The sequence below is a fragment of the Nerophis ophidion genome, linkage group LG14 (assembly GCF_033978795.1).
Source record: "Nerophis ophidion isolate RoL-2023_Sa linkage group LG14, RoL_Noph_v1.0, whole genome shotgun sequence".
In the NCBI taxonomy this organism is placed as follows: Eukaryota; Metazoa; Chordata; class Actinopteri; order Syngnathiformes; family Syngnathidae; genus Nerophis; species Nerophis ophidion.
In genome coordinates this window covers 48531842-48559425 of record NC_084624.1, presented here as the reverse complement: position 1 = coordinate 48559425, position 27584 = coordinate 48531842, and the positions used below count along the sequence as shown (strand labels likewise).

Sequence of the window (27584 nt, the reverse complement as noted above, 5' to 3'; positions counted from 1 at the left end):
CCATCCATCAGGTTGGATGGGATGTGTTGGTTTTCATCAAGGATGTCTCTGTACATTGCTGCATTCATCTTTCCCTCCATCAGGCTTGAAAACATTGGTTTTCATCCGGGAGGTCTCTGTACATTGCTGCATTCATCTTTCCCTCCATCAGGTTGGATGGGAAGTGTTGATTATCATCCAGTATGTCTCTGTGCATTACTGCATTCATCTTTCCCTCCATCAGGTTGGATGAAGCAAAGGTTTTCATCCAGGATGTCTCTGTATATTGCTGCATTCATTGTTCCCTCCATCAGGTTGGATGAAGCAATGGTTTTCATCCAGGATGTCTCTGTGCATTGTTGCATTCATCTTTCCCGCCATCAGGTTGGATGAAGCATTGGTTTTCATCCAGGATGTCTCTGTGCATTGTTGCATTCATCTTTCCCGCCATCAGGTTGGATGAAGCATTGGTTTTCATCCAGGATGTCTCTGTACATTGCTGCATTCATCTTTCCCTCCATCAATTTGGATGGGATGTGTTGGTTTTCATCCAGGATGTCTCTGTACATTGCTGCATTCATATTAGTCTAGTCAGAGAGGTGACCAAGACCATGGTCACTCTGTTAGAACTACATCATTTCTCTATGGAGGATATGTTGTCCCGCCAGCAGCTGCTTTCACTCTCTCATTTCTCATCCCAGTTATTTTTTATCATCAACCTCAATTATTCGTTTTTCAAAATAAAACCAAAACCAACAAAAAAAGAAGTAACAACTCATGTATTTAATATTTATTTTTTCACCCAAAATTAAAAAACTAACCAATTTTCCAATTTGCGATTTTCCACACAATAGTAAAATGGGCATAATAAGATCATTTATTTTTCTTTAGTTTTGGTTTTATTTTGCAAAACAAACCAACAAATGATACAGGGATTCATCTCCTTCCTTCTCTCCTCCTGTAAAGAGGACCTAATCCAGTAGTTTTCACCTCCTCCTCCCTTGAGAGGCCATTTAACCTCCAAAGGCGACTCTTGTGTTCCTGACAGAAACACTCGCCTTGAGTTAGGCTTAAATTCTCAAACTTGGAGGCCCCGCTCGGGCTCGCACAAGGAATCCCTCAGCATGACACCTAAATATAACCCACAAAAAGTGAGGCGGGGTGATGTTCAACCTCAGCATGAGAGTCCAAGCAGACCTGCTCAGCATCAACCACACCTTCTTAACCATGACATCATTGCTGTTTTTGTCCTCCCTTGTAAAGACCAACACGTATATACATATATATAAACTTTGTTAAAAAAAAACAAAAAACATGAATAAAAACTTCTATCTCAGAAAACTAATCATTTCCTGCCGGATAAACCAGACCAGTCGTGTCAACAACACCCGCTCAAACACCACACAAAGTTACACTATGACTCCTCAATCATGCGTGTGCTTATTCTACCGTCATTTATTATTAATGTTAATTTATGGATATTAATCGTGAAATGCTCTTACTAGAGAAAGTTACAGGAATGTACACTTTATCCCATGCTTACATGTCATTGTGCAACATGTGAAGGTTCAAGGGGAACTAAATGTCATCTCTGAAAGGGGTACACATTATTTCCAAAGCGGGACCCCCCACCCAGACATACCCTCTAATGCGTACTAAAAAAAAACAAACATGATTTATTCTGTAAGATTTTGCACTGCAACTCTGTGAGTGACAGTGACAACTAGCGGCCCTAACATCTAAGACCATGTTCAGGACAGGAACTATATCGATCACTTTATTGAGCAAAACTGTTTATATTCGGCCATAACCACACCAAAAACATGACTAAACACTTTTATCTTGGAAAACTAATCATTTCCTGCTGAACAAACCGGACTAATACCAACTGTCTTCTGTCATGTCAACAACACCCGCTCAAACACTACACAAAGTTACACTATGACTCCTCAATCATGCGTGTGCTTATTCTACCGTCATTTATTATTAATGTTAATTTATGGATATTAATCGTGAAATGCTCTTACTAGAGAAAGTTACAGGAATGTACACTTTATCAAAAGCTTACATGTCATTGTGCAACATGTGAAGGTTCAAGGGGAACTAAATGTCATCTCTGAAAGGGGTACACATTATTTCCAAAGCGGGACCCCCCACACAGACATACCCTCTAATGTGCACTAAAAAAACAACAACACAATTTATTCTGTATGATTTTGCACTGCAACTCTGTGAGTGACAGTGACAACAAGCGGCCCTAACAGCTAAGACCATGTTCAGGACAGGAACTATATCGATCACTTTAATGAGCAAAACTGTTTATATTCGGCCATAACCACACCAAAATCATGACTAAACACTTTTATCTTGGAAAACTAATCATTTCCTGCCGAACAAACCAGACTAAAACCAACTCTGTTTTCTGTCATGTCAACAACACCCGCTCAAACACTACACAAAGTTACACTATGACTCCTCAATCATGCGTGTGCTTATTCTACCGTCATTTATTATTAATGTTAATTTATGGATATTAATCGTGAAATGCTCTTACTAGAGAAAGTTACAGGAATGTACACTTTATCCCATGCTTACATCTCATTGTGCAACATGTGAAGGTTCAAGGGGAACTAAATGTCATCTCTGAAAGGGGTACACATTATTTCCAAAGCGGGACCCCCCACCCAGACATACCCTCTAATGCGTACAAAAAAAAAAATAAACACATGATTTATTCTGTATGATTTTGCACTGCAACTCTGTGAGTGACAGTGACAACAAGCGGCCCTAACAGCTAAGACCATGTTCAGGACAGGAACTATATCGATCACTTTATTGAGCAAAACTGTTTATATTCGGCCATAACCACACCAAAAACATGACTAAACACTTTTATCTTGGAAAACTAATCATTTCCTGCCAAACAATCCAGACCATAACCAACTCTGTTTTCTGTCATGTCAACAACACCCGCTTAAACACCACACAAAGTTACACTATGACTCCTCAATCATGCGTGTGCTTATTCTACCGTCATTTATTATTAATGTTAATTTATGGATATTAATCGTGAAATGCTCTTACTAGGGAAAGTTACAGGAATGGACAATTTATCCCATGCTTACATCTCATTGTGCAACATGTGAAGGTTCAAGGGGAGTAAATGTCATCTCTGAAAGGGGTACATATTATTTCCAAAGCGGGACCCCCCACCCAGACATACCCTCTAATGCGTACTAAAAAAAAAATAAACACATGATTTATTCTGTATGATTTTGCACTGCAACTCTGTGAGTGACAGTGACAACAAGCGGCCCTAACAGCTAAGACCATGTTCAGGACAGGAACTATATCGATCACTTTATTGAGCAAAACTGTTTATATTCGGCCATAACCACACCAAAAACATGACTAAACACTTTTGTCTTGGAAAACTAATCATTTCCTGCCGAACAAACCAGACTAAAACCAACTCTGTCTTCTGTCGTGTCAACAACACCCGCTCAAACACTACACAAAGTTACACGATGACTCCTCAATCATGCGTGTGCTTATTCTACCGTCATTTATTATTAATGTTAATTTATGGATATTAATCGTGAAACGCTCTTACTAGAGAAAGTTACAGGAATGTACACTTTATCAAAAGCTTACATCTCATTGTGCAACATGTGAATGTTCAAGGGGACTAAATGTCATCTCTGAAAGGGGTACACATTACCAGCACCCAGACATACTGTACTAATACAATACTAATACATAGCTAAATGTTGTTATCTTCATCACAAGTGGGCCAGATCACTAATATTAGAAAATAATGAGTCCTGTCATTTTGAGTGTTTTAATGAAAGACTTCAATTGTTGTGTTGCCAGGTGTGATGTTGCTCACACCCACAAACAATTAGAAGGCACATTGGGCCCCGGGTGTCAGGCACGGTTGAGCTTACCTTCCGCTGACCACGAAGCAGGCCACCAGGAAGATGAGCAGCACGATGCTCCCCGCGATGGACACGGCCACGATGGTGGACTGGTTGGGGTCTCCGACGGCAAAGACGTCTGCGAAGGAGACCACATGGAGGATTTAATAAGAGAGGCTCGGGAGAAAATGGAATAGCCAGCGAGGCTGCTGATGAGAAGCACTTTGTGAGGACTTGAGAGCTTTTCCCACCCGGGCCGCCGCCGCCGCTGCCGCCGCCGTCCAAATGGATATGTTAGCGCTGCGCACACGCCGACTGGCTACGACTTTCTGGACGCTTGCATCGATTTTTTTTTACACCGCACCAATCGAGCTATTAATCAAAATAAATGCCCCATTTATCTGGCTTAGATGTGTGTGTGTGTGTGTGTGTGTGTGCGCTAGGAAGCCTAGTAAATTCCTTCATGCCAGCCCAGTGAGGCGTTGGTCCTTTGGCATGCATTCTTAAATAATCAATCAATAATAGATTTTCTTTACATTGAGCAAACAACCTCAAAGTGCTACAGTGTATTAAACAATAATAAAAAGATAATACAAATAAAAAGTAGAACAGCCTAAAAGCTATAACTAGTATGCATATATAGAAAAAAAGGCTTTTTTATTTTAATTTTTTAAAAGAAGGGTTTTCAAGCCTTTTTTTAAAAGCATTCACAGTCTGTGGTACCCTCAGGTGGTCAGGGAAAGCATTCCACAGACTAGGAGCGGCCGAGCAGAAAGCCTGGTCCTCGGAGGTTGGAGCAGAGGTGTGGTGTGGAGGATTTGTGGGTGAGTAGTTCCTTGAGGTAGCGGGGGGGCATACGAGTGACACTATTCAAACATCACTTCTAAACAACACATGCAAAATGGCTAATAATGCCGAGAGATATGTATTTTTGTTAGTTGTACTAGAAAAAAAGTATCTTTTGTGAGGTTCACAAAGACACAAGTTAGTTTTTTTATTCAATATAACAGTATAAAATATGAAAGGTTTATAATCATAACTCCAAAACCAAAACATGATTTTCAGATTTTAAATGTCACTCGTATTACCGCCAACATAATCAGGGACACCAATATTGTCCTTTGTCCTGCTAATAAATTATATTTTTCTAATTTTCTTAATCAGTCCAACAAAATAATACACAATATTACAATAATAATACCATTCCAATTCCAAAAACCGGCCCAACAACACCCAGAACAGCAATCAACAGAGCAATTGAGAGACACAAAACAATCCAAAAGTAGCATCAATATTCATAAGAATTCCAACATTGACATTATCACAGACATTTATGAACAAATAAAATAAAAACGTTTAAAAAACGCTGGTGTCAAAAAAATGCTAATATAATATTTGAATAACTATTTCATCACACATGGAACACCACAAGGATCAGTCCTTAGACCCAGGAACACAGTGAACAACATACTTTCCGAACCTCACGATTTTTCCTGGAGACTCCTGAATTTAAGTGCCCTTCCCGAAAATCCCCCAAGGCAACCATTCTCCCGAATAACTCCCGATTTCCGCCCGGAACAACAATATTGGGGGCGTGCCCTAAAGGGACTACCTTTAGTGTCCTCTACAACCCGTCGTCACGTCCCTTTTTCCTCCAAACAAATAACGCGTCGACACAGTGGCTTTCTCACACACACACACACGCAAGTGAATGCAAGGCATTCTTGGTCAACAGCTATACAGGTCACACTGAGGGTGGCCGTATAAACAACTTTAACACTCTTACAAATAAGCGCCACACTGTGAACCCACACCAAACAAGAATGACGGGACGCAACAAAAACCCTGAATCCCTTGCAGCACTAACTATTCCAGGACACTACAATATACACCCCGGCTACCACCCAACCTCTCAAACACTCCCTGTCCCTCAAATCCCAAATTCGGAGGTGTCAAGGTTGTCAAGTCTTGTGATCATGTTTTGTTTAGTTATGTTCTGTTTTGCTTAAAACTCCATTAATTCCTGTTTTTTGCACTTCCTTGTTTGTTTTGTTTCCATGACTACCCATCAGTTTTCACCTGTCCTCATGTCACGCACCTGTCTCATGTTTTGCACTCGCACACCTGTCACTAATCATGTCTATTGTTTACAGCCAAAGTTGCCAGGAAGTCAGCCTGGCGACTTGACCTCCACTCTGCTTCATGCCAAGTTTCATACTTCCATGCCAAGTACGTTTTTGTTTATCGTTCATAGTGCAAGTTTTGTTTCATATAGTCAAGTTTGTTCTCCGCCATTGTGCGCGCCTTTTGTTTGCTTCTTTTTTTACAGTTATAGTGTTAAAATAAAAGCTGTCATTACCTTCACGCCTTGCCTGCTCCGACTTTTCTTTGTCACGTCTATGGGATCATGTTTTGTTTTGGTCATGTTCGGTTTAGTTTTTTTGGACAATCAGTTCGTGTTCCTGCACTTCCTTGTTTGTTTTGTTACCATAGCAACTCAGTTTTCACCTGGTCCTCATGTCACGCCCCTGTCCTCGTGTCTCATACGTTTGCACTTATCATGGCCATTATTTAAACTTGTAGTTGCCAGGTGGTCAGCCGGGCGACTTTACCTACACTTCGTTGATGCCATGCCATGCCTGTTTTATTATTCTGTCCATGCCATGTAAGTTTTTTTATGTCACAGTTATTGCCAGTTTTTATTTTATATACTTCCGCCCTCGTGCGTGCCTTATGTTTGCTTCCTTTGTTTGTAGTTTGTTAGTAAAGAAATAAAGATGTACTTACACACACGTCTTGCCTGTGCCAACTTTCCTTTGCCTCGGAAAAACAATCCAAACCTCAAAGTCCACGGTTTGACAGAAAAAAAACGTACATGGCATGGACAGAATGATAAAACAGGTATGGCATGGCATCAAAGAAGTGGAGGTAAAGTCGCCCGGCTGACCGCCTGGCAACTACAGGTTTAAATAATGGCCATGATAAGTGCAAACAGGTGTGAGACACGAGGACTGGGGCTTGACATCAGACAAGAGGACCAGGTGAAAACTAATGAGTTGCTATGGTAATAAGACAAACAAGGAAGTGCAGGAACAGGAACTGATTGTCCAAAAAAACAAAACCAACATGACCAAAACAAAACATGATCCCATTGACGTGACATTCTTTGCATTCCGGAAAAAAACAAACCCCAAAGTCCACGTTCTGACAGCAGAACAGTTTCAGTTTTTGTGAATCACATTGCCAAATGTTTACATTTGTTTATAGTCATCATATATTCTGCATATTTATGCACTTTTTCGATTCGGCTCAGTTAAGAGACGCAATGCATGAGCTCAGTAGACCAGTTTTGCGTGTGCTATCAAGTTTGCACGTGTTTTAATGAACGCAAACCTTTTGAATTTAGTACATCAGGCCCTAAGTGGGTAGTCTAGGTGTATCTAATAAAGTGACCCCCCAGTGTCGTGGTCAATGAGCGCAATTCCACAGTATTCTGGACATCTGTTTTGCTGAATCTTTTGCAATTTGTTCAATGAATAATGGAGACGTCAAAGAAGAAAGCTGTAGGTCGGAAGCGGTGTATTGCGGCCGCCTTTAGCAACACAAACACAGCCGGTGTTTCATTGTTAAGGGATGGCGTGGCGCAGTGGAAGAGTGGCCGTGCACAACCCGAGGGTCCCTGGTTCAATCCCCACCTAGCACCAACCTCGTCATGTCCGTTGTGTCCATTCTCCCTTGCTCCTGATGGGTGCTGGTTAGTGCCTTGCATGGCAGCTCCCTCCATCAGTGTGTGAATGTGTGTGAATGTGGAAGTAGTGTCAAAGCGCTTTGAGTACCTTGTAGGTAAAAAAACACCATGCAAGTACAACCCATTTTTACTCGAAAGATGACGGTGAAACTTTACTATGGAATAAAGCGGTCAAGCGAATACGGTTGGATTGGACCACACAACCAAAGAACAAATCATTTCGAAAGATGGTGTTTCGAAGAGGGTCCCTTGCGAGGGGCATAAATGGGCATCGCCACCACCCGTCGACTGGTGCTAAAGAAATGCGCAGGGCCGACCTTCAGGTTGTACAGGTACAACCATATAATCTCACTAAAACACTAGTAACACAATAAGCAGATAAGGGATTTTCCAGAATTATCCTAGTAAATGTGCCTAATAACATTTGAATCGCTCCCACTGTATAGTCTTTTTTTTATTTTATATTTTTTCTAGTCCTTCACTCTCCCTTTCCTCATCCACGAATCTTTCATCCTCGCTCAAATTAATGGGAAAATCGTTGCTTTCTTGGTCCGAATCGCTCTAGCTGCTGGTGGCCATGATTGTAATATTGTACTAACACACATGACATCACTTCAATATCATCGATATTAAAGGGACTGACTCGACGAACAGTCGTCCGTTTGACATTTTTTCCGGTTTATTTGGGTCAGCACGCCATTTATGTCAAAATAGTTTGGCTTCGAGTTCCACATTTTTCAGCTTTGATTCACTTTCACCTCACTCTGTCGGCTTTTGTCTGGTCCAAACTCTCACGCTTCCTTTGTGCTTGTTTCTATAAGCAGCGTTTCATCTTCTGTATATTCAGCTTCAAAAAGGTAAGGAGGTGAATCCTCATTGGCGGACGTGCGCGTGCAGTGTGTATATTGTACATATTACATATTGTTATGAAGGTGTCTGTTACTACATTATATATATATATATATATATATATACTTGCAGTGTGTACATTGTACATAGTACATATTGTTATAAAAATATATGTTACTACTTTATATGTTTACTTGCATATTGTACATATTACATATTGTTATGAAGGTGTCTGTTACTACATGATATATATATATATATATATATATATATATATATATATATATATATATATATACTTGCAGTGTGTATATAAAACGTTGTCTTATATACTTTGAAGACTACAACGGTGACTCTCATATTTTTATCATGTTTAAAATCCTAATATAAAAATAAGACGTGTGTGCTCTTGTCTCTCATAAAGATTTTGAAGGATAAGCAACATTTCTCCCTTTAAAACAGCTCAAGATGAAGAAAGACAAATTGAATTTCCCGGCTGAAAATGGAATACATCTTCTTGGATGGGCTGAGGACAAGAGAAGTGAAGAAGCCATTTAGATGAAAAGTGAGCCATCTAATAACAATCCTGGGGGTTGATTTGGAACTCCAGCGGGGACAAATCACCACGTGGAGATATCATCTCGACTTTTTCTTTGTCCTCCTCGCTCGCCCGCTCTCAGGCTTTGAACCCACTTAAACCGTGTTGGGGACTCGTGTTTACCTTCATGGCTGGTCTCCAGTTCGATCTCGCCGCCGTAGGTGCCGTAACCGCCGTCTGTCTTGGCTCTCACCCTGAACACGTAGGTGGTTCCCGGTTTGAGGCCGTCCACCGTCATCATGTTGGAGCGGGTCTTCAAGACGGTGTAGTTCTGCTCCCGCTGGTTCTGGAGTGGGAACAAGGTGTTGTCGTTAGGGCACAGTGTCCACTCCAGTCCTGCAGGTGGCAGTAATGTGAGTACCAAACACAGCTGGCTGCAGCCTGCCGCCGTAGCCCCCACTCCCCCCCCCCTTCAGTTGCAAGTCTGTGAATGTATATTTTGTAATATTGAAATGTGCTGGTTTCTTGGCCTGGGACCCAAAGCTGGGTCGTCGGCATTAGAGGCAAGCACGCCAGCTCCCGAGCTAAAGGTAACCTGGTCTTTTAGGTCGCCAAGGAGCGAGGTTTAGTGGAGTACACCCTTAAATCTGGACAAAGATTTAATGGGTATTAACACTTTAAGGCCCGGTGGTACCTCAACTTAAGAGTGCCCCGACTTACACCATATTGCCAAAGGTATTTGGCCACCCATCCAAATGATGAGAACCAGGTGTTTTAATCACTTGGCCCAGTGTATCAAATATTTGTGAAAGAATGGGCCGCTCTCATTGATTTCCAGCGTGGAACTGTTACAGGATGCCACGTGTGCAACAAATCCAGTCCTGAAATTTCCTCGTCCCTAAATATTCCAAAGTTGACTTTATTATAAGAAAAGTGAAGAGTTTAGGAATACACCGCTTCCCACCTACATCTTTCTTCTTTGACGTCTCCATTATTAATTGAACAAATTGCAAAAGATTCAGCAACACAAATGTCCAGAATACTGTGGAATTATGCGATTAAAGCAGACTACTTACAGCTTGGATCGGGCTGGAATAAAATGTCTGCTAAAATCCGTGACGTCACGTACACGCGTCATCATACCGCGACATTTTCAGCAGGACACTTCGCGGGAAATTTAAAATTGCAATTTCGTAAACTAAAGCGGCCGTATTGCAATGTTAATATTTCATCATTGAAATATAAACTATCAGACTGCGTGGTCGCTAGTAGTGGCTTTCAGTAGGCCTTGAAGTGTGAGAGCTGTAGGATGAATGAAGGTTGAGTGCGCAGTGGCGGCTCGTACGCTAATGAACGCCACGCTGCAGCGTGGATTAAGACTATTTGGCCGCTCGCGCCCGCCATCACGCATCACGCCGCTCAGACTTCATTTCATCACCTTCAGCGTGTTTCACGTCCAGCAGATGTGCGAGTAATTGTCATGTTGTGAGCGGCGGGGGATTTTGTCTGACATGCCTTCTGGCTACGACACCTCAGCACTGCTAAGTCTGTGCACTTCTCCACGGCAACCAGCAGGAGGCGCTCCTCGTCTAGTGCGGGGCTCTTTAGCGCCACCCTAGTGGCTGCTTCACTGATGACAGTATTTGGCGAACGCCGTTTAAGAATAGAATAGAATAGATCCCTGGGGGAGATTGAGCACCACAGTTCGCAAAAATAAACAAACACTTAGCTATTTTTTACATGTGAATAATATAAATACCGTCTATTATACAGCATTATTCACATGTGAATAATATAAATACAGTCTATTATACAGCATTATTCACATGTAAATAATATAAATACAGTCTATTATACAACATTATTCACATGTGAATAGTATAAATACAGTCTATTATACAGCATTATTCACATGTAAATAATATAAATACAGTCTATTATACAGCATTATTCACATGTGAATAATATAAATACAGTCTATTATACGCATTATTCACATGTGAATAACATAAATAAAGTCTATTATACAGCATTATTCACATGTGAATAATATAAATAAAGTCTATTATACAGCATTATTCACATGTGAATAATATAAATACAGTCTATTATACAGCATTATTCACACGTGAATAACATAAATACAGTCTATTATACAGCATTATTCACATGTGAATAACATAAATACAGTCTATTATACAGCATTATTCACATGTGAATAATATAAATACAGTCTATTATACAGCATTATTCACACGTGAATAACATAAATACAGTCTATTATACAGCATTATTCACATGTGAATAATATAAATACAGTCTATTATACAGCATTATTCACATGTGAATAATATAAATACAGTCTATTATACAGCATTATACACATGTGAATAACATAAATACAGTCTATTATACAGCATTATTCACATGTGAATAATAGCTGAGATAGGCTCCATCGACCCTGCGACTCTGAAGGGAATAAGCGGTAGAAATGGATGGATGGATGGATGATATAAATACAGTCTATTATACAGCATTATTCACATGTGAATAATATAAATACATTCTATTATACAGCATTATTTACATGTACACAGTCACGTTCTGTCCCACTAATTTCAGCGGCCCTTGAACTCACCGTAGTTTGTTTAATGCACTATTTTCTCAGATGTTGCCACAGGAAGACGCGTTTTATACCACTCGTCTCATTTTGTCCACCAAACGTTTTATGCTGTGCGTAAATGCACAAAGTTGAGCTTTGTTGATGTTATTGACTTGTTGGCATGCTAATCAGGCATATTTGGTCACTGCTTGACTGCAAGCTAATTCACGCTAACATGCTATTCAAACCTAGCTGCATTATTTTTGCAGTATGTTTCGATTATAAGGCCCACTGCCGATGAGCAGGTCAAGTCAGGTCTACTTTCAAATAAAAGGTGCACCTGATTACAAGGCGCATGAAAGAGTTGATATATTTATGTTCTACATTTAAATGACCTCCTTGTGGTCTACATGACATGTAATGTTGCATTGATGATGTTTTACACATCATCTTCAAGTCCTTTTAATGACATTCAGACTTTACTTCAATCAATAACGGAGCAGCATCTCAGTAGTGCAACAACAACACCCGTGAAAAACTGTCCCACCGGAACCCTCTAACAACTAAAGTTCCTTGAGTGAATAATGTAAAGTCACCACGCAGGTATGTTTTAGTGCTTTCATGGCGAGTTTACTGACACATATAAGTAAGAACTTTACACTACTTTATATTAGAAATGGCAACAGCGGAGGATGAACGTCACATAAGAAGAAGGGAGGGGAAAAAAAAGAAGCTTATTGACTACGGGGGCACCACGGACTACAAAGGCGGATGCGTGCACATTTTCAGGACTTATGCAGATCCCAAATACACATCAGCAGATACCAGACGGCAAGAGAAGTTAATTTTGCATAATTTTGTGAAACAAAACGCCAGATAAATTTGTAGTCCTGATACACACACCGTAATAATACTGTATGTTGAAGCACAGTACGCCTGACTATGGTAGAGGTAATGGGCTGAAAATCCATTAACCGGTGTGGCTTCATAGCTTACCAAAGTCACACTTAAACATTTTGACAGATTTTTGAGCGCCATGTGTAATGTTCTACATTCTCAACAGAACATGTAACGTTTTGGTGTCTTGCAATCTACTCGTATCTCTTATGTGTGACTGCCATCTACTGGTCACACTTATCATTACGCCACATGCCAAATAAAAAAAGCTCTGAGGTCGGTAAGCACGGCCAGAGTTATTCTTTATAATAGGCGTTCAAACAATCTCTCTCACCTTCTCGTAGTAGATGACCTCGTACTCCACGATGGCCCCTTTGGGTCTCTGCGGACCCTGCCAGGCCAAGGTCACGCTGTCCTTGCTGCGCCTCTCCTTCAGCACCACGCTCACTGCAGGGAGAGTTGCGAGACTCAGGACAAGATTCCGAAAAAAGAAGGTAAACAAGAGACACGCGGGCGGTGGTATCAGACGCATACACACTGTGCCGTTACATCTACGTCATCTTAATTATGCAAATGAGTGTGTTCACAAGGTGTTTTATTTAAGTGTAATTAAATTATTCTCTGCTCTATGTGTGATAATTATTAATACAAGCTGTAAACCTTCTGACTTCCAAGGGAGCCTTCCTACATCGGGGCTCTTGCTGAGTGCTACAAGTATACACGCTTATATATATATATGTGTGTGTGTGTGTGTGTGTGTGTGTGTGTGTGTGTGTGTGTGTGTGAAGAGCGGCATGTGTGGGGTTCCTAATGAGGTTAACAGCCTCCTACATGCCTATTAGTCATCAGCAGCCTGTCATAAGCGCGTCTGCTGCAGACACCTTCCTCACATCCACACATGCAATTACAGAGCAGCAATAGCAAAAGTGTCATGGAAGGTGTCGGAACCACCGGGAGGTCCAACACAGCTTTCTTGAGTGTTTTAAACCCGGTGGAATGACTCATTCTCGACAAAAGAAAAAATAAATGTAATTCCTCGCCTGTAAGTTGCAGGATAGTTGATGTGTTTGTAAACAAAAGTGACAAACTGAATGTGGATCACAAGCCAGCATTCTGTTCTCCTATTGGCTGCTGGGATGTAAACAGGAAGTGGTGAAGTTGTCACGTTGTGTAATGGAGAATACAACAAATCCTTTTCAACTTATATTCCATTGAATAGACGGCAAAGACAGGTGTGTTTACCAGCGTGTTACATCACCTTTCCTTTGAACATGAGGGATGTCTTGTTTTGGGTTGTCTTATGGTTTTAATGTGAAAAGTAACTCTCCTCTGGTTTAAGGTCCCTTGCCCTTCCTTTTGTGTCATCAGTCTGACGTCATCCCTGTTCTCTGATTGTTTCCAGCTGTTCCCTATTACCTTCATGTGTTTATAAGCTCACTCCTTCCTTTGTTCTGTGCCAGATTGTCTGGTTTATTGGTGCTCTCTAGCGTCCATGTCTTTGTCCATGCCTTGCCTTGTCTTGTGCTTATGTCCCTTGATCCTGAACCCCTTTAGGAATATTTGGAGTTTTCCTTTTTTCCTCCTCAGCAGAGTGATTTTGGTTATTTAGTTATTCAGCCGCAGTGGTAAGTTTCAGTTAAGTTTTTCATTCATTCCTCAACTTTTTGAGTGACTATTTTTGTTAAATACTTTATTAGATTAGTTAGTGTAGAATTTTTCATAGATGTTGTTTTGGTCCTCCTGTTGGAGCGCTTTTTGTTAAATACTGTTTATAGTTCGTCTTCACTTTTGTGTTTTCCTCCGTTTGGAGTGATTTTCGGTTGTTGCTTCTTTTTCTGGAACCTTTTCGCCGCGTAGTTTATTTTGTGATTATAGATGTTTTTTCTTGACTCGGGAGGTAAAAGGAAATTGTCAAAATAAAAGCCTGTCTAAAGTCCCAAATCTGCATCTGAGTCCAAATCCTTTCATCAAAGCCTGACAGAACAACACTCAGTAAAAGTCTGGGAACTAAGGAGACATTTTTGAAATGGAATTCTTTCCCATTCTTGCTTGATGTACAACTTAAGTTGTTGAAGAGTCTCCTGCCTCATTTTGGCCTTCACACATTTTCAATGTCTGGACTACAGGCAGGCCAGTCTAGTACCTGCACTCTTTTAAATGGTAAACGGTTGAATTGAATTGAATGATATTTATATAGCGCTTTTTTCTCTAGTGACTCAAAGCGCTTTACATAGTGAAACCCAATATCTAAGTTCCATTTAAACCAGTGTGGGTGGCACTGGGAGCAGGTGGGTAAAGTGTCTTGCCCAAGGACACAACGGCAGTGACTAGGATGGCGGAAGCGGGAATCGAACCTGCAACCCTCAAGTTGCTGGCACGGCCGCTCTACCAACCGAGCTAAACCGCCCGGTTGAATGGTTGTACTTGTATAGCGCTTTTTCTACCCCTTGTTAAGGAGCCCAAAGCGCTTTGAAAGTATTTCCACATTCACACACTGATGGAGGGAGCTGCCATGCAAGGCGCTAACCAGAACCCATCAGGAGCAAGGGTGAAGTGTCTTGCTCAGGACACAACGGACGTGACTCGGATGGTAGAAGGTGGGGATTGAACCAGTAAGCCTCAGATTGCTGGCACGGCCACAGCGTGGCCTCACAGTAAAGCCACGCTGTTGTAACACCTGACTTGGGATTGTCTTGATGAAATAAGCAGGGGCGTCCATTAAAACCATGTTTTTTTATGTCAAAAATGCAAAATGTGTAATATTTACAGATGTCCGATAATGGCTTTATTGCCGATATCCGATATCGTCCAACTCTTAATTACCCATTCCGATATCAACCGATACTGATATATGTACAGTGGTGGACAGAACACATTAGTATGCCTAATTTTGTTGTGATGCCCCGCTGGATGCATTAAACAAGGTAACAAGCTTTTCCAAAAATAAATCAACTCAAGTTATGGAAAAAGCGGGGGGTTTATATTGTAGCGTCCAGGAAAAGTTAGTGCTGCAAGGGCTTCTGGGTATTTGTTGTGTTTACGTTGTGTTACGGTGCGGATGTTCTTCCGAAATGTGTTTGTCATTCTTGTACGGTGCGGGTTCACAGTGCGGCGGATATTTGTAACAGTGTTGGCGTTGTTTGTACGACCACCTTCAGTGTGACCTGTATGGCTGTTGACCAAGTATGCATTGCATTCACTTCTGTGTGTGAAAAGCCGAAGATATTACATAACTGGCGGTGCCTTTAGGTTTATTGGCGCTCTGTACTTCTCTCTACGTCCGTGTACACAGCGGCAGTTTAAAAAGTCATACATTCCACCTTTTGAAACAGATACCGATAATTTCCAGTATTACATTTTAAATAATTTATCAGCCGATAATATCGGACATCTCTTGTAATATTGTTTTCCCAAATGAGTTTTAAAAATTGATTATTTGATGTGAATTAATTGAAACCCCAAAACAAATCAGAAAAACATTGCTTTTGCGTCATTATTATTTGAATTGGAATTATTTGTACAATAACACTCATAAACGTGTTAAAAATAAGTCATATATCAGTATGTATCATTTTTACTTCAGCACTTAAATCCCGGGATGAACTTCAGATCTATTTATCAATTTTAAGTTATTCTTTTTTGAGCCATGACATTTTTAAAGTAGGATGGCAGCTCCGTGTTATTAGTGTTCATTTTCTCATAATAACCTTTTTTTCATTACATTGTTTTCTCTTACATTCCAATTGTACTCTTTTTCTTTGTAATAGTCACCTTAAAATGGCCCCCGGGGCCACACTTTGGACACCCCTTGCCTAAACATCTTTGAGAAAGCCCCAGAAGGCCTTGACAACACACTTTGAGCCTCACATATTAAATGAGCCTGACAGGTGAATACAACTTTTGCATAGATTCACCCGGCCACAACAACGGGTGCACATCCGATCGATTCAGACTCTGCATAAAAACACCTGCATTTATGTCACGTTGCAGAACCCCGAGAACAGAGACATCTAGAAGTCGTGCTGGTGTATCCAACACTAATAGTCCAGAAATGAGGACGTCCGTCTTCTTTAAAGACGTGTTGGTCCACACTGACCTGTCTGTGACGTCGTGATGTTGATCACCGCTGTTCCTTTGGGGGTGGGGCTTAAGTCCGACACGCCGTTCTGGCTCTGGATGAGGAAGCTGTAGTTGGAGTCGGGCTGCAGGTCGGTGACGATGACGACGGGCGAGGAGAGGCCGAACTGTCGAGGCACAAAATGGACGCTGCTGCCGCACGGCAGGCACACTTTGCCCTCGCCCGAGCACTTCCTGCAGTGCAGACTGTAGCTGATGTCGCCGCGGCCGCCGCCGTCCCGGGGGGGCGACCACTCCAGGGTGACGCAGGTCTCGTTCACGGTGGAGATGGGGTTCTCCGGAGCAGACGGGGGCCCTGGTAGAAATGTGGAAAATAATTCAGACATTTTTATCAGTTTTTTTATTTCTATGTTTAGTTCATAAAAATATATTTTAATTACATTTTTTTTATTTAAATTGTAAAAAAATATTAAATTTTTTTATTTTTTTATTTAATTAATAATTACGGACCGGATGTCCCTTTGGGACAGAAGACCCTATTATATTTCTAAGGTTTTATTAGGGTCCGCAGGCCCATTACAAAGGACTCCACAGGAGTCCTTTGTAATGGGCCTGCGGACCCAATTGAAACTGCTGTGTTTTATTATTACCTACGCGCTGTATTTTGACCCCCTTAACATGCTTCAAAACTCACCAAATTTGACACACACGTCGGTCCGGCAAACCTTCCCGACTTATTAAGCAACCAAACCCCTAAAATCTAAATTCTGCGCTAGCGCCCCCTAGAAAAAAACAAAACAGACTGCTTGTAACTTCCGTTAGGAATGTCGTAGAGACATGAAACAAAAACCTCTATGTAGGTCTGACTTAGACCTACATTTCCAATTAAAGACTTCTATACCTAAAATCAACAGAAATTTTGCAAAAACTCATTCAAAGCAAAATTTTTGCAAAAAATGCTATTTTTGCCTCTTTGAGCTGTAATTTGACCCCCTTAAAGTGCTTAAAAACTCACCAAACTTGACACACACATCTGTATTGGCAAAAATTGCGATTTAATGAAAAAAACAAACCTGTAAATTAAAAAATGCGCTCTAGTGCAATTTTTGAATAAAACACAGAAAAAACTGCTCCTAGGAAGAGAAAGCAGACAAAACTGTTTGTAACTTCCAGTAGGAATGTCGGACAGACATGAAACAAAAACCTCTATGTAGGTCTCACTTAGACCTACATTTTAATAATTGACATCTTTCAGTTAAAAACAACAGGAAGTTACAAAATTACCCCTTCAAAATAAAAGATTTGTATACACCCGTCACCTTTTTTCAAACTATCTCTTCTGAGCTCGTTTGTCGTTTCGGCTTCAAACTCACACAGGAGAGTGTTTGAACCCTTCTGATTAAAAGTCATCAAAACAGTTTTGATTACTTCTCCGGTTTTGATGTGACGCGCCTTCAAAGAACCCTTGCGCAAAATTACCTAAGTAATGACATTTTTGCCTCTTTGAGTTGTAATTTGACCCCCTTAAAATGCTTCAAAGTGCACGTTAAAGCTCTACTATGCAAAGCGAAACCCATTTATCAACAACATCCAGAAACGCCGATCTGTAATTTGACCCCCTTAACATGCTTCAAAACTCACCAAATTTTACACACACATCGGGACTAGCGAAAATTGCCATCTAATAAAAAACCAAACCATGAAAGTCAAAATTGCGTTTTAGCGCCCCATAGGAAAAATAACAGAAAAAACTGCTTGTAACTTCTGTTAGGAATGTCGTCGAGACATGAAACAAAGACCTCTATGTAGGTCTGACTTAGACCAGGGCTTGGCAGCGGCCAAAGGCGGACTCGACCAACGCTGCTTGCAGCTTTAATTATTATTATTCTTTATTATACCGCCGCCAATTTGAGCTGTAATTTGACCTCCTTAACATGCTTCAAAACTCACCATATTCGACACACATCAGGACTGGACAAAATTGCCATTTAATCAAAAAAACCAAACCCCAAAACTCAAAATTGTGCTCTAGCTGTTGTGAAACCGCATGACTGCTGTTTTGTTACCCCAGTGATGCGAGAACCAGGAGAGCTGAGAGCAGGTAAGAGGACTTTAATTCCCATAAAAAAAATAAAAAATAAAATAAAACAGTCAAGAAAGAATGTTCCAAACATAGATTTATCATCCAGCACTGAGGAGTGCTGGAGACAAGGCCTAAATAGCAGCAGATGTGGACCAGCTGCCAATCAACAGCAGGTGTGGGAACAAAAACAGTGCTCAACGGATCAAGCAGGAAGTGGAAACCAAAATAAGAGCACTGATAGGAAGTGAATACAAAAACAAGTTAAAAAACAGAAAAGAAGTGGCCGATAATGTGACTAACGCCTCCTAGGAAAAACACAGACAAAAGTGATTTCATATATATATATATATATATATATATATATATATATATATATATATATATATATATATATATATATATATATATATATATATATATAAAATCAATTATTCCTATTATTATTATTATTATTATTATTATTCAGCCGTATACAATAAATATTTATTGAGGTCTGTTTTTCAAAATAATATGCATGTGCCATACTTCTGAGATTGAGGCAAGGACACCAAATTGATTCATATTTATTTGGATATTCGTGAGGACGTCCATTACTCTATTCAGGCGATCATTTTGGCCACCTATATATATATATATATATATATATATATATATATATATACATACATACACATGCATATGTATGTATGTATGTATAGATAAATATACATCAATCAATCAATCAATCAATGTTTACTTATATAGCCCTAAATCACTAGTGTCTCAAAGGGCTGCACAAACCACCACGACATCCTCGTTAGGCCCACATAAGGGCAAGGAAAACTCACACCCAGTGGGACATCGGTGACAATGATGACTATGAGAACCTTGGAGAGGAGGAAAGCAATGGATGTCGAGCGGGTCTAACATGATACTGTGAAAGTTCAATCCATAATGGATACAACACAGTCGCGAGAGTCCAGTCCAAAGCGGATCCAAGACACAGCAGCGAGAGTCCCGTTCACAGCGGAGCCAGCAGGAAACCATCCCAAGCGTAGGCGGACCAGCAGCGCAGAGATGTCCCCAGCCGATACACAGGCAAGCAGTACATGGCCACCGGATCGGACCGGACCCCCTCCACACGGGAGAGTGGGACATAGAAGAAAAAGAAAAGAAACGGCAGATCAACTGGTCGAAAAAGGGAGTCTATTTAAAGGCTAGAGTATACAAATGAGTTTTAAGGTGAGACTTAAATGCTTCTACTGAGGTGGCATCTCGAACTGTTACCGGGAGGGCATTCCAGAGTACTGGAGCCCGAACGGAAAACGCTCTATAGCCCGCAGACTTTTTTTGGGCTTTGGGAATCACTAATAAGCCGGAGTCCTTTGAACGCAGATTTCTTGCCGGGACATATGGTACAATACAATCGGCAAGATAGGATGGAGCTAGACCGTGTAGTATTTTATACGTAAGTAGTAAAACCTTAAAGTCACATCTTAAGTGCACAGGAAGCCAGTGCAGGTGAGCCAGTACAGGTATATATGTATGTATATATGTATATAAAGGTATATACAGTACAGGCGTAATGTGATCAAACGTTCTTGTTCTTGTCAAAAGTCTAGCAGCCGCATTTTGTACCAACTGTAATCTTTTAATGCTAGACATGGGGAGACCCGAAAATAATACGTTACAGTAGTCGAGGCGAGACGTAACAAACGCATGGATAATGATCTCAGCGTCTTTAGTGGACAGAATGGAGCGAATTTTAGCGATGTTACGGAGATGAAAGAAGGCCGTTTTAGTAACGCTTTTAATGTGTGACTCAAAGGAGAGAGTTGGGTGGAAGATAATACCCAGATTCTTTACCGTGTCGCCTTGTTTAATTGTTTGGTTGTCAAATGTTAGAGTTGTATTATTAAATAGAGTTCGGTGTATAGCAGGACCGATAATCAGCATTTCCGTTTTTTTGGCGTTGAGTTGCAAAAAGTTAGCGGACATCCATTGTTTAATTTCATTAAGACACGCCTCCAGCTGACTACAATCCGGCGTGTTGGTCAGCTTTAGGGGCATGTAGAGTTGGGTGTCATCAGCATAACAGTGAAAGCTAATACCGTATTTGCGTATGATGTCACCTAGCGGCAGCATGTAGATGCTGAAGAGTGCAGGGCCAAGGACCGAACCCTGGGGAACTCCACACGTTACCTTAACGTAGTCCGAGGTCACATTGTTATGGGAGACACACTGCATCCTATCAGTAAGAGAAGAGTTAAACCAAGACAGGGCTAAGTCTGACATACCAATTCGTGTTTTGATACGTTCTAATAAAATATTATGATCGACGGTATCGAAAGCAGCGCTAAGATCGAGGAGCAGCAACATAGATGACGCATCAGAATCCATCGTTAGCAATAGATCATTAGTCATTTTTGCGAGGGCTGTCTCCGTGGAGTGATTTGCCCTGAAACCGGATTGAAAGGTTTCACATAGATTGTTAGACGCTAAGTGTTCATTTAACTGCTCCGCAACAATTTTTTCAAGGATTTTTGAAATAAAGGGAAGGTGAGACACCGGTCGGTAATTTACCATGAGGTCAGGATCGAGGTTAGGTCTTTTAAGAAGAGGATGAATAACCGCTTTTTTGAATGCTAGGGGAACAGTGCCCGAGGAAAGTGATAAGTTTATAATATTTAGCACTGATGGACCTAATAATACAAAGAGCTCCTTGATCAGTTTCCCAGGAAGAGGGTCAAGTAAACATGTTGTCTGTTTTATTCCATTTACACGTTGTAACAATTCCTCTAATGTTATTTCCTCAAAACGAGAGAAACTATTTTGGAGGGCAGTATCCGCCGTATATACAATCGTGTCAGTGTTAATAGAACCCCGTTGTAGCTGGGACGCATTGTCTTTAATCTCCTTTCTAATGACTTCAATTTTCTTACTAAAGAATTGCATAAAGTCATCAGCTGAGTGGGTGGAGCTACTGGAAGGGGTCCCTTGTTGGGTTAGCGATGCTACCGTACTAAACAAAAATTTTGGATCGTTTTTATTACGGTGGATGAGATTTGAGTAATATTTAGCTTTAGCTAAGGTAAGCATGTGTTTATAAGTTATTAAACCATCACTAAATGCTTGATGGGGCACCTCAAGTTTAGTCGTGCGCCATTTGCGTTCCAGCTTTCTGCATAATAATTTCTGAGCTCTAGTTTCTTCTGTAAACCACGGGGTGCGCTTTTTTGGAGCCTTTTTTAACTTTAGCGGTGCTATGTTATCAATGGTTTCGCGCAGGGCGTCGTTAAAGTTGTTAGTGAGGTTATCAATAGAGCCCACATACTTTGGGAATGGTGCCATTACCGAGGGCAGTAGGTCAGCAAGAGTTGTCGTTGTGGCTGTATTAATGTTGCGGCTGCTATAGCAGGTATTATTATTATTAGTTTGACGAACATGCGTCTGAACCTCGAATTTTATAAGGTAATGATCGGACAATACTTTAGTATACGGGAGTATCGTAACTTTGGAAACGGTGATGCCCCTGACAAGCACTAGGTCTATCGTATTACCGTTGCGATGCGTGGGTTCATTTATTATTTGTGTGAGACCACAGCTATCAATTATAGTCTGGAGCGCTACGCACGGTGGGTCCGATGGGGTATTCATATGGATATTAAAGTCCCCCATTATGATTATATTATCGGCGTGTGTCACTAGATCAGCAACGAACTCTGTGAATTCATTAATAAAGTCCGAATAGTGCCCTGGGGGGCGGTAGATAACAGCCAGGTGTAGAGGCAGCGGTGTGACAGACCTCATAGTAAGCACCTCAAACAATTTATATTTATTATTTATGTTAGGACTAAGGTTAAAGTTTTCGTTGTATATTAGTGCGACCCCCCCACCCCTTTTGAGCGGACGGGCAATATGCGCATGTGTAAAGTTAGGAGGACATGCCTCATTTAGCGCAAAAAAGTCGTTTGGTTTAAGCCAGGTTTCGCTGAGACCGATGACGTTAAGATTGTTGTCTCTGATAATATCATTAACTAACAACGTTTTAGGAGACAATGATCTTATGTTTAAAAAACCTATATTATAGGTAGTGGGCTGTTTTAGGGAATTTTTGATCAAATTATCCGTAGTAGCAATATTAATAATGTTGTGTTTATTATGCCCAGTGCATTTAGTATAGTTACGACCATATCTAGGAATTGATACGACAGGAATTTTCCGATTGTTTGATTGTTGCTTTGATAAACTGCACGCATCATGGTTAGCCTCCTCAGTAACGGGGATTTTCCGATTGTTTGTTTGTTGCTTTGATAAACTGCACGCATCATGGTTAGCCACCTCAGTAACGGGGATTTTCCGATTGTTTGTTTGTTGCTTTGATAAACTGCACGCATCATAGTTAGCCACCTCAGTAAAACACATGTCCAACTCTGAAACACTCAAAGCAGAAAAAACTTGTTCTAATTTAACTGACTCCTTACCCAGACCAGTAGTCTCGCATTTTCCATCTAAATCCGTCTTCGGGTTGGAGGAAAGTGGTGTTCTGTGGGGATTAGCCTTCTGCTTTGTTTTTAGCCCCGCTCGGCATCCGCGTTTCCGAACACACCGCTGGCGTCTGCTCCGTAGACGGCCCCCGCTGCTACTAGACTCCGCTGCTTCACAGGCCGCTGGATGTAGCCGCCGATGTATTCCCATGCTAGTTAGCAAGTCTAGCACGCCCGCGTCTATCAGTCCAAAACGGCCCGATTCGTCCACATCCAGAAGTGTCTGGCGGTCGTACGTGATCACGGAGTGACCACGATGTGAGCCAGCCATAAAGTTTGTGGAATTGTCCGGTATTTCTGCCAAATGTTCCATCTTTAGCAAGAGCTCCTCGAGAGCGCAGCCCGTCCGGGCGCCGCCATCTTGGATATATATATATACATACATACATATATGTATGTATGTATGTATGTATATATATATATCAATCAATCAATCAAAGTTTATATATATATATAGATACATATACATACATACATACATATATGTATGTATATGTATGTATGTATATATATCTATATATATATATATAGTTATACTACATACATGTATACAGTGTTGGTTACATAATGTCATGGCTGTCTTGAGTTTCCAATCATTTCTACAACTCTTTTTTTTGTGATGTAGTGATTGGAGTACATACTTATTGATCACAAAACAACATTGATGATGTTTGCTTTTTTTTATTAATTTCTTATGGATCTACTGAAAATGTGAGCAAATGTGCTGGGTCAAAAGTAGACATACAGCAATGTTTATATTTGCTTACATGTCCCTCTGACATCACATGGACAAAGAAAGACCTTCTGTGGTCAGATGAAACTAAAATGGAGCTCTTTGGCCACAATACCCAGCAATATGTTTGGAAGAATCCCAGGAACACCAGGCCTACATTCAAACATGGTGGTGGTAGTATTATGCTCTGGGCCTGTTTTGCTGCCAATGCTACAGTTGCTTTAAACGGGACAATGAAAAAGAAAGATTATCTCCAAATTGTTGAGGACAAGCTAAAGTCTTCAGTCTGGAGGTTGGGTCTTGGGCGCAGTTGGGTGTTCCAACAGCACAATGACCTCAAAAGGTAAAGGAATGGCTAAATCAGGCTAGAATGAAGGTTTTAGAATGACCTTCCCAAAGTCCTGACTTAAAGCTGTGGACAATGCTGAAGAAACAAGTCCGTGTCAGAAAAGCAACACATTTAGCTGAACTGCAGCAATTTTGTGGTGAAAACTTCAAGCAGAATCTTGTGAAAATAATCTAGTGATTGTAGTTAAGTTTTGTACGTACTATCCCCAAACAATATGTTCATTTATGCAAGTCAGGCAGTTGGTAATGAGAGATAATAGATTGGAAGAGAAAGTGAAAGCATGAGACAGTTGGCCTCCAGTTGATGCTGACTTTGAGAAGGTCTTGGTGGGTCGTGGGTGGAGTCAGCCAGCAACCAGTCGCTACTTTCAAATGATTAGTTGGAGCTTCCACAAAGAAGCAAGTTGGCTGCTGCTGCACGAAGGCTCGGTGCCACACTTGACAATAAATAATCCTAATGTCATCCATGTGTAGTCAGCGCCATCGGGGCTTCAACCCCACCGGGAGGACGAGAACGCTCCAGCCCAAAACGTCTGCTCATTGTCCAGCACGACTCAAAGGCGTCTGGGAGTCAATTTCCCACCAGTCATCGCTTCTTATGATTTACAAGCCTTAAAGGGGAGGAGCACTACTTTTTTGGGAATGTTGACTATCGTTGACAATCTTTATGAGAGACAAGAACACAACACTTTTTTCTTTTTTTCTTTAGGATTTTAAAGACGATAAACAACACTTCAAAGATGCGGCTAATGAGAAACACTGTTGTAGTCTTCAAACACACTGCAAGTATATATATATATAAATATGCAATATGCACAATATTTTGCGTATTTTCATCATTTCAATCATTTTCAGGACTGATATATTCCCCGCGATGATTTATGTTACCATAGCAACGCATGTCGGACTTCTGGCAACATGTGTGTTCCTACTTCCGGAATCAAACACGAGCATGTTTTCTAATCATGCCAGAGTTGGTAACAAACAACAAATGTGACTGTTTTTGGAAAAATGAGGATTCACAACCTTATCCTTTTGAAGCTGAGTATACTGAGGATGAACTGCTGCTTATAGAAGAGTGAGACGTTGGAGCAGACAGAACAAGCAGAAAGGAGATGGAAGCGATTTTGACGAGATGAATTCGGAATTTGGAATAATTAGGATTCACAACCTTATCTTTTTGAAGCTGAGTATACTGAGGATGAACTGCTGCTTATAGAAGAGTGAGACGTTGGAGCAGACAGAACAAGCAGAAAGGAGATGGAAGGAGATGGAAGCAATTTTGACGAGATGAATTCGGAATTTGGAATAATTAGGATTCACAACCTTATCTTTTTGAAGCTGAGTTTACTGAGGATGAACTGCTGCTTATAGAAGAGTGAGACGTTGGAGCAGACAGAAGGAGACGGAAGCGATTTTGACGCGATGAATTCGGAATTTGGAGACAAGCTATTTCAACATAAACTGAGTGCTTACCCAAAATCAACAGTTAACGTCCCCGGCCAGCTGGACCAGATGGACAAGTGTCCATGGAGTGAGCTGATGTGTATATGTTAGAAATCGGGAAAAAAAAAACCTTGTTTACTTGTCTCTCATGACGATTGTGAACAATTCCAAAAATAATGTGGTTCCATTTTAATAACAATCATGACTTGAGGAAATAACAGCGACCAGGAGGCGCATGGACAGGCAGGTACGTGTGATGCATGGCAGGCAGCGACTAGGAGGTGCATGGACAGACAGGTACGTGTGATGCATGGCAGGCAGCGACCAGGAGGCGCATGGACAGACAGGCAGGCAGCCTTGGCTGCACAACGAATCTACGCTGTGTTTATTTCAAAAGGGCCTTGAAGCAGAGTTTGGAATTGTGTCCAGACGCCGGACGCCAGGCTGGGAAGGCACACATACATCTTCTCAGGCCGAGCGAGGCGTTGGAAAGCCTGTGGACTAAAAGCTAAATAAGAAGGAGCAAGCACCTGCTGCAGGTCCCACTAACACCTTGATGGACGACCCTGCCAGTCCACTGCACTTTGAAAGCAACAACACCCGGAATGTGCACTCACTGGACACAGCATTAGGGACGCCTGCACTCCTACGATTCAATAGAATTTATACTTGAACCGAAACAAATTGTTTGAAGGAGAAGTGAACTTATTTATATATATATAAATAATATATATATATATATATATATATATATATATATGTATATATATATATATATATATATATATATATATATATATATATATATATATATATATGTATATATATATATACATATATATATATATATATATATATATATGTATATATATATATATATATATATATATATATGTATATATATATATATATATATATATATATATATATATATATATATATATATATATATATATATATATATATATATATATATATATATATATATATATATATATATTGTACTGTATGTTTGCACAATGGCGCCATATTTTGGACGAGTTTGCTCACTGCTTATGCTTCAGGATAAAAAAAACCTACACGTTTCCTGGTGTTTGAACCGGAAGCAGAAGTGCAATTCTGTCTTTGAATTGTCCATAGCGTTCCAACACGTATGGATTCGTCATTCATCACTCCAAGCAACGTTTGTAAGTTTTACAATATAACTAAAACTATCTATACTTGCTAAACGGTCCCATGTGTGACCCCTGCCGGAGCGTTTTCATCTGTACGTGCTATCGTTGCTAGCATGAGCTAACATGCTAACACATTTACGAGTGTCCGTGTTAGTATTATTAACTTACAATGAAATGTTTTTTCTGCATTGTTTCACTTTCACAAATTCCTCAGTTAACTCATCAAAACGTCAGCGTGGAGTTATTGAGACTGTTTAGCTGACCAGAGCGCTAACTTGCACCGCTAGTGTGTCCACGACCATGACTACTGTTTTGTCCGACCCGCCGTTTTACTGCCTTGTCACAGCCACAGTAGGTAAATAAACATTCATAAAATATTTCAGTGCAAATAGTTCATTTCACAACATATTTATCTGTACTTTATAGTCCAGTGCGGCTAATATATGGAAACATTTTTCTTTCTAAAATTATTCCTTGCTATAAAACATTCGCAGTTCTACAATCTATCATCCAAAGTATCGCATATGAGGCCACGAATGTTGATGGTGACATCCCGGAAACGTTGTTACAATAACATATCATTCGTAGTTTGCCCTCCTCAAAGTAAACAAATGGGTGATAGCGACTTTTAACGATACCAAGTTCAAGAGCCGTGTAGAATTAGGG

The 27584-nt window shown here is 40.6% G+C and overlaps 1 protein-coding gene across 2 annotated transcripts in view; it reads right to left on the bottom strand.

Moving 5' to 3' along the window:
• epha4b (eph receptor A4b) overlaps positions 1-27584 on the bottom strand; it is a 269329-nt gene that overhangs the window by 68729 nt on the left and 173016 nt on the right. For both annotated transcript variants that reach the window (XM_061920912.1, XM_061920913.1), the window contains exons 7-10: positions 16627-16962; positions 12865-12977; positions 9215-9377; positions 3927-4035 (exon numbers count right to left, since the gene is read on the bottom strand). In XM_061920912.1, coding sequence (XP_061776896.1) covers positions 3927-4035; positions 9215-9377; positions 12865-12977; positions 16627-16962 — 721 coding nt within the window. The remainder of the gene's footprint in view (positions 1-3926; positions 4036-9214; positions 9378-12864; positions 12978-16626; positions 16963-27584) is intronic.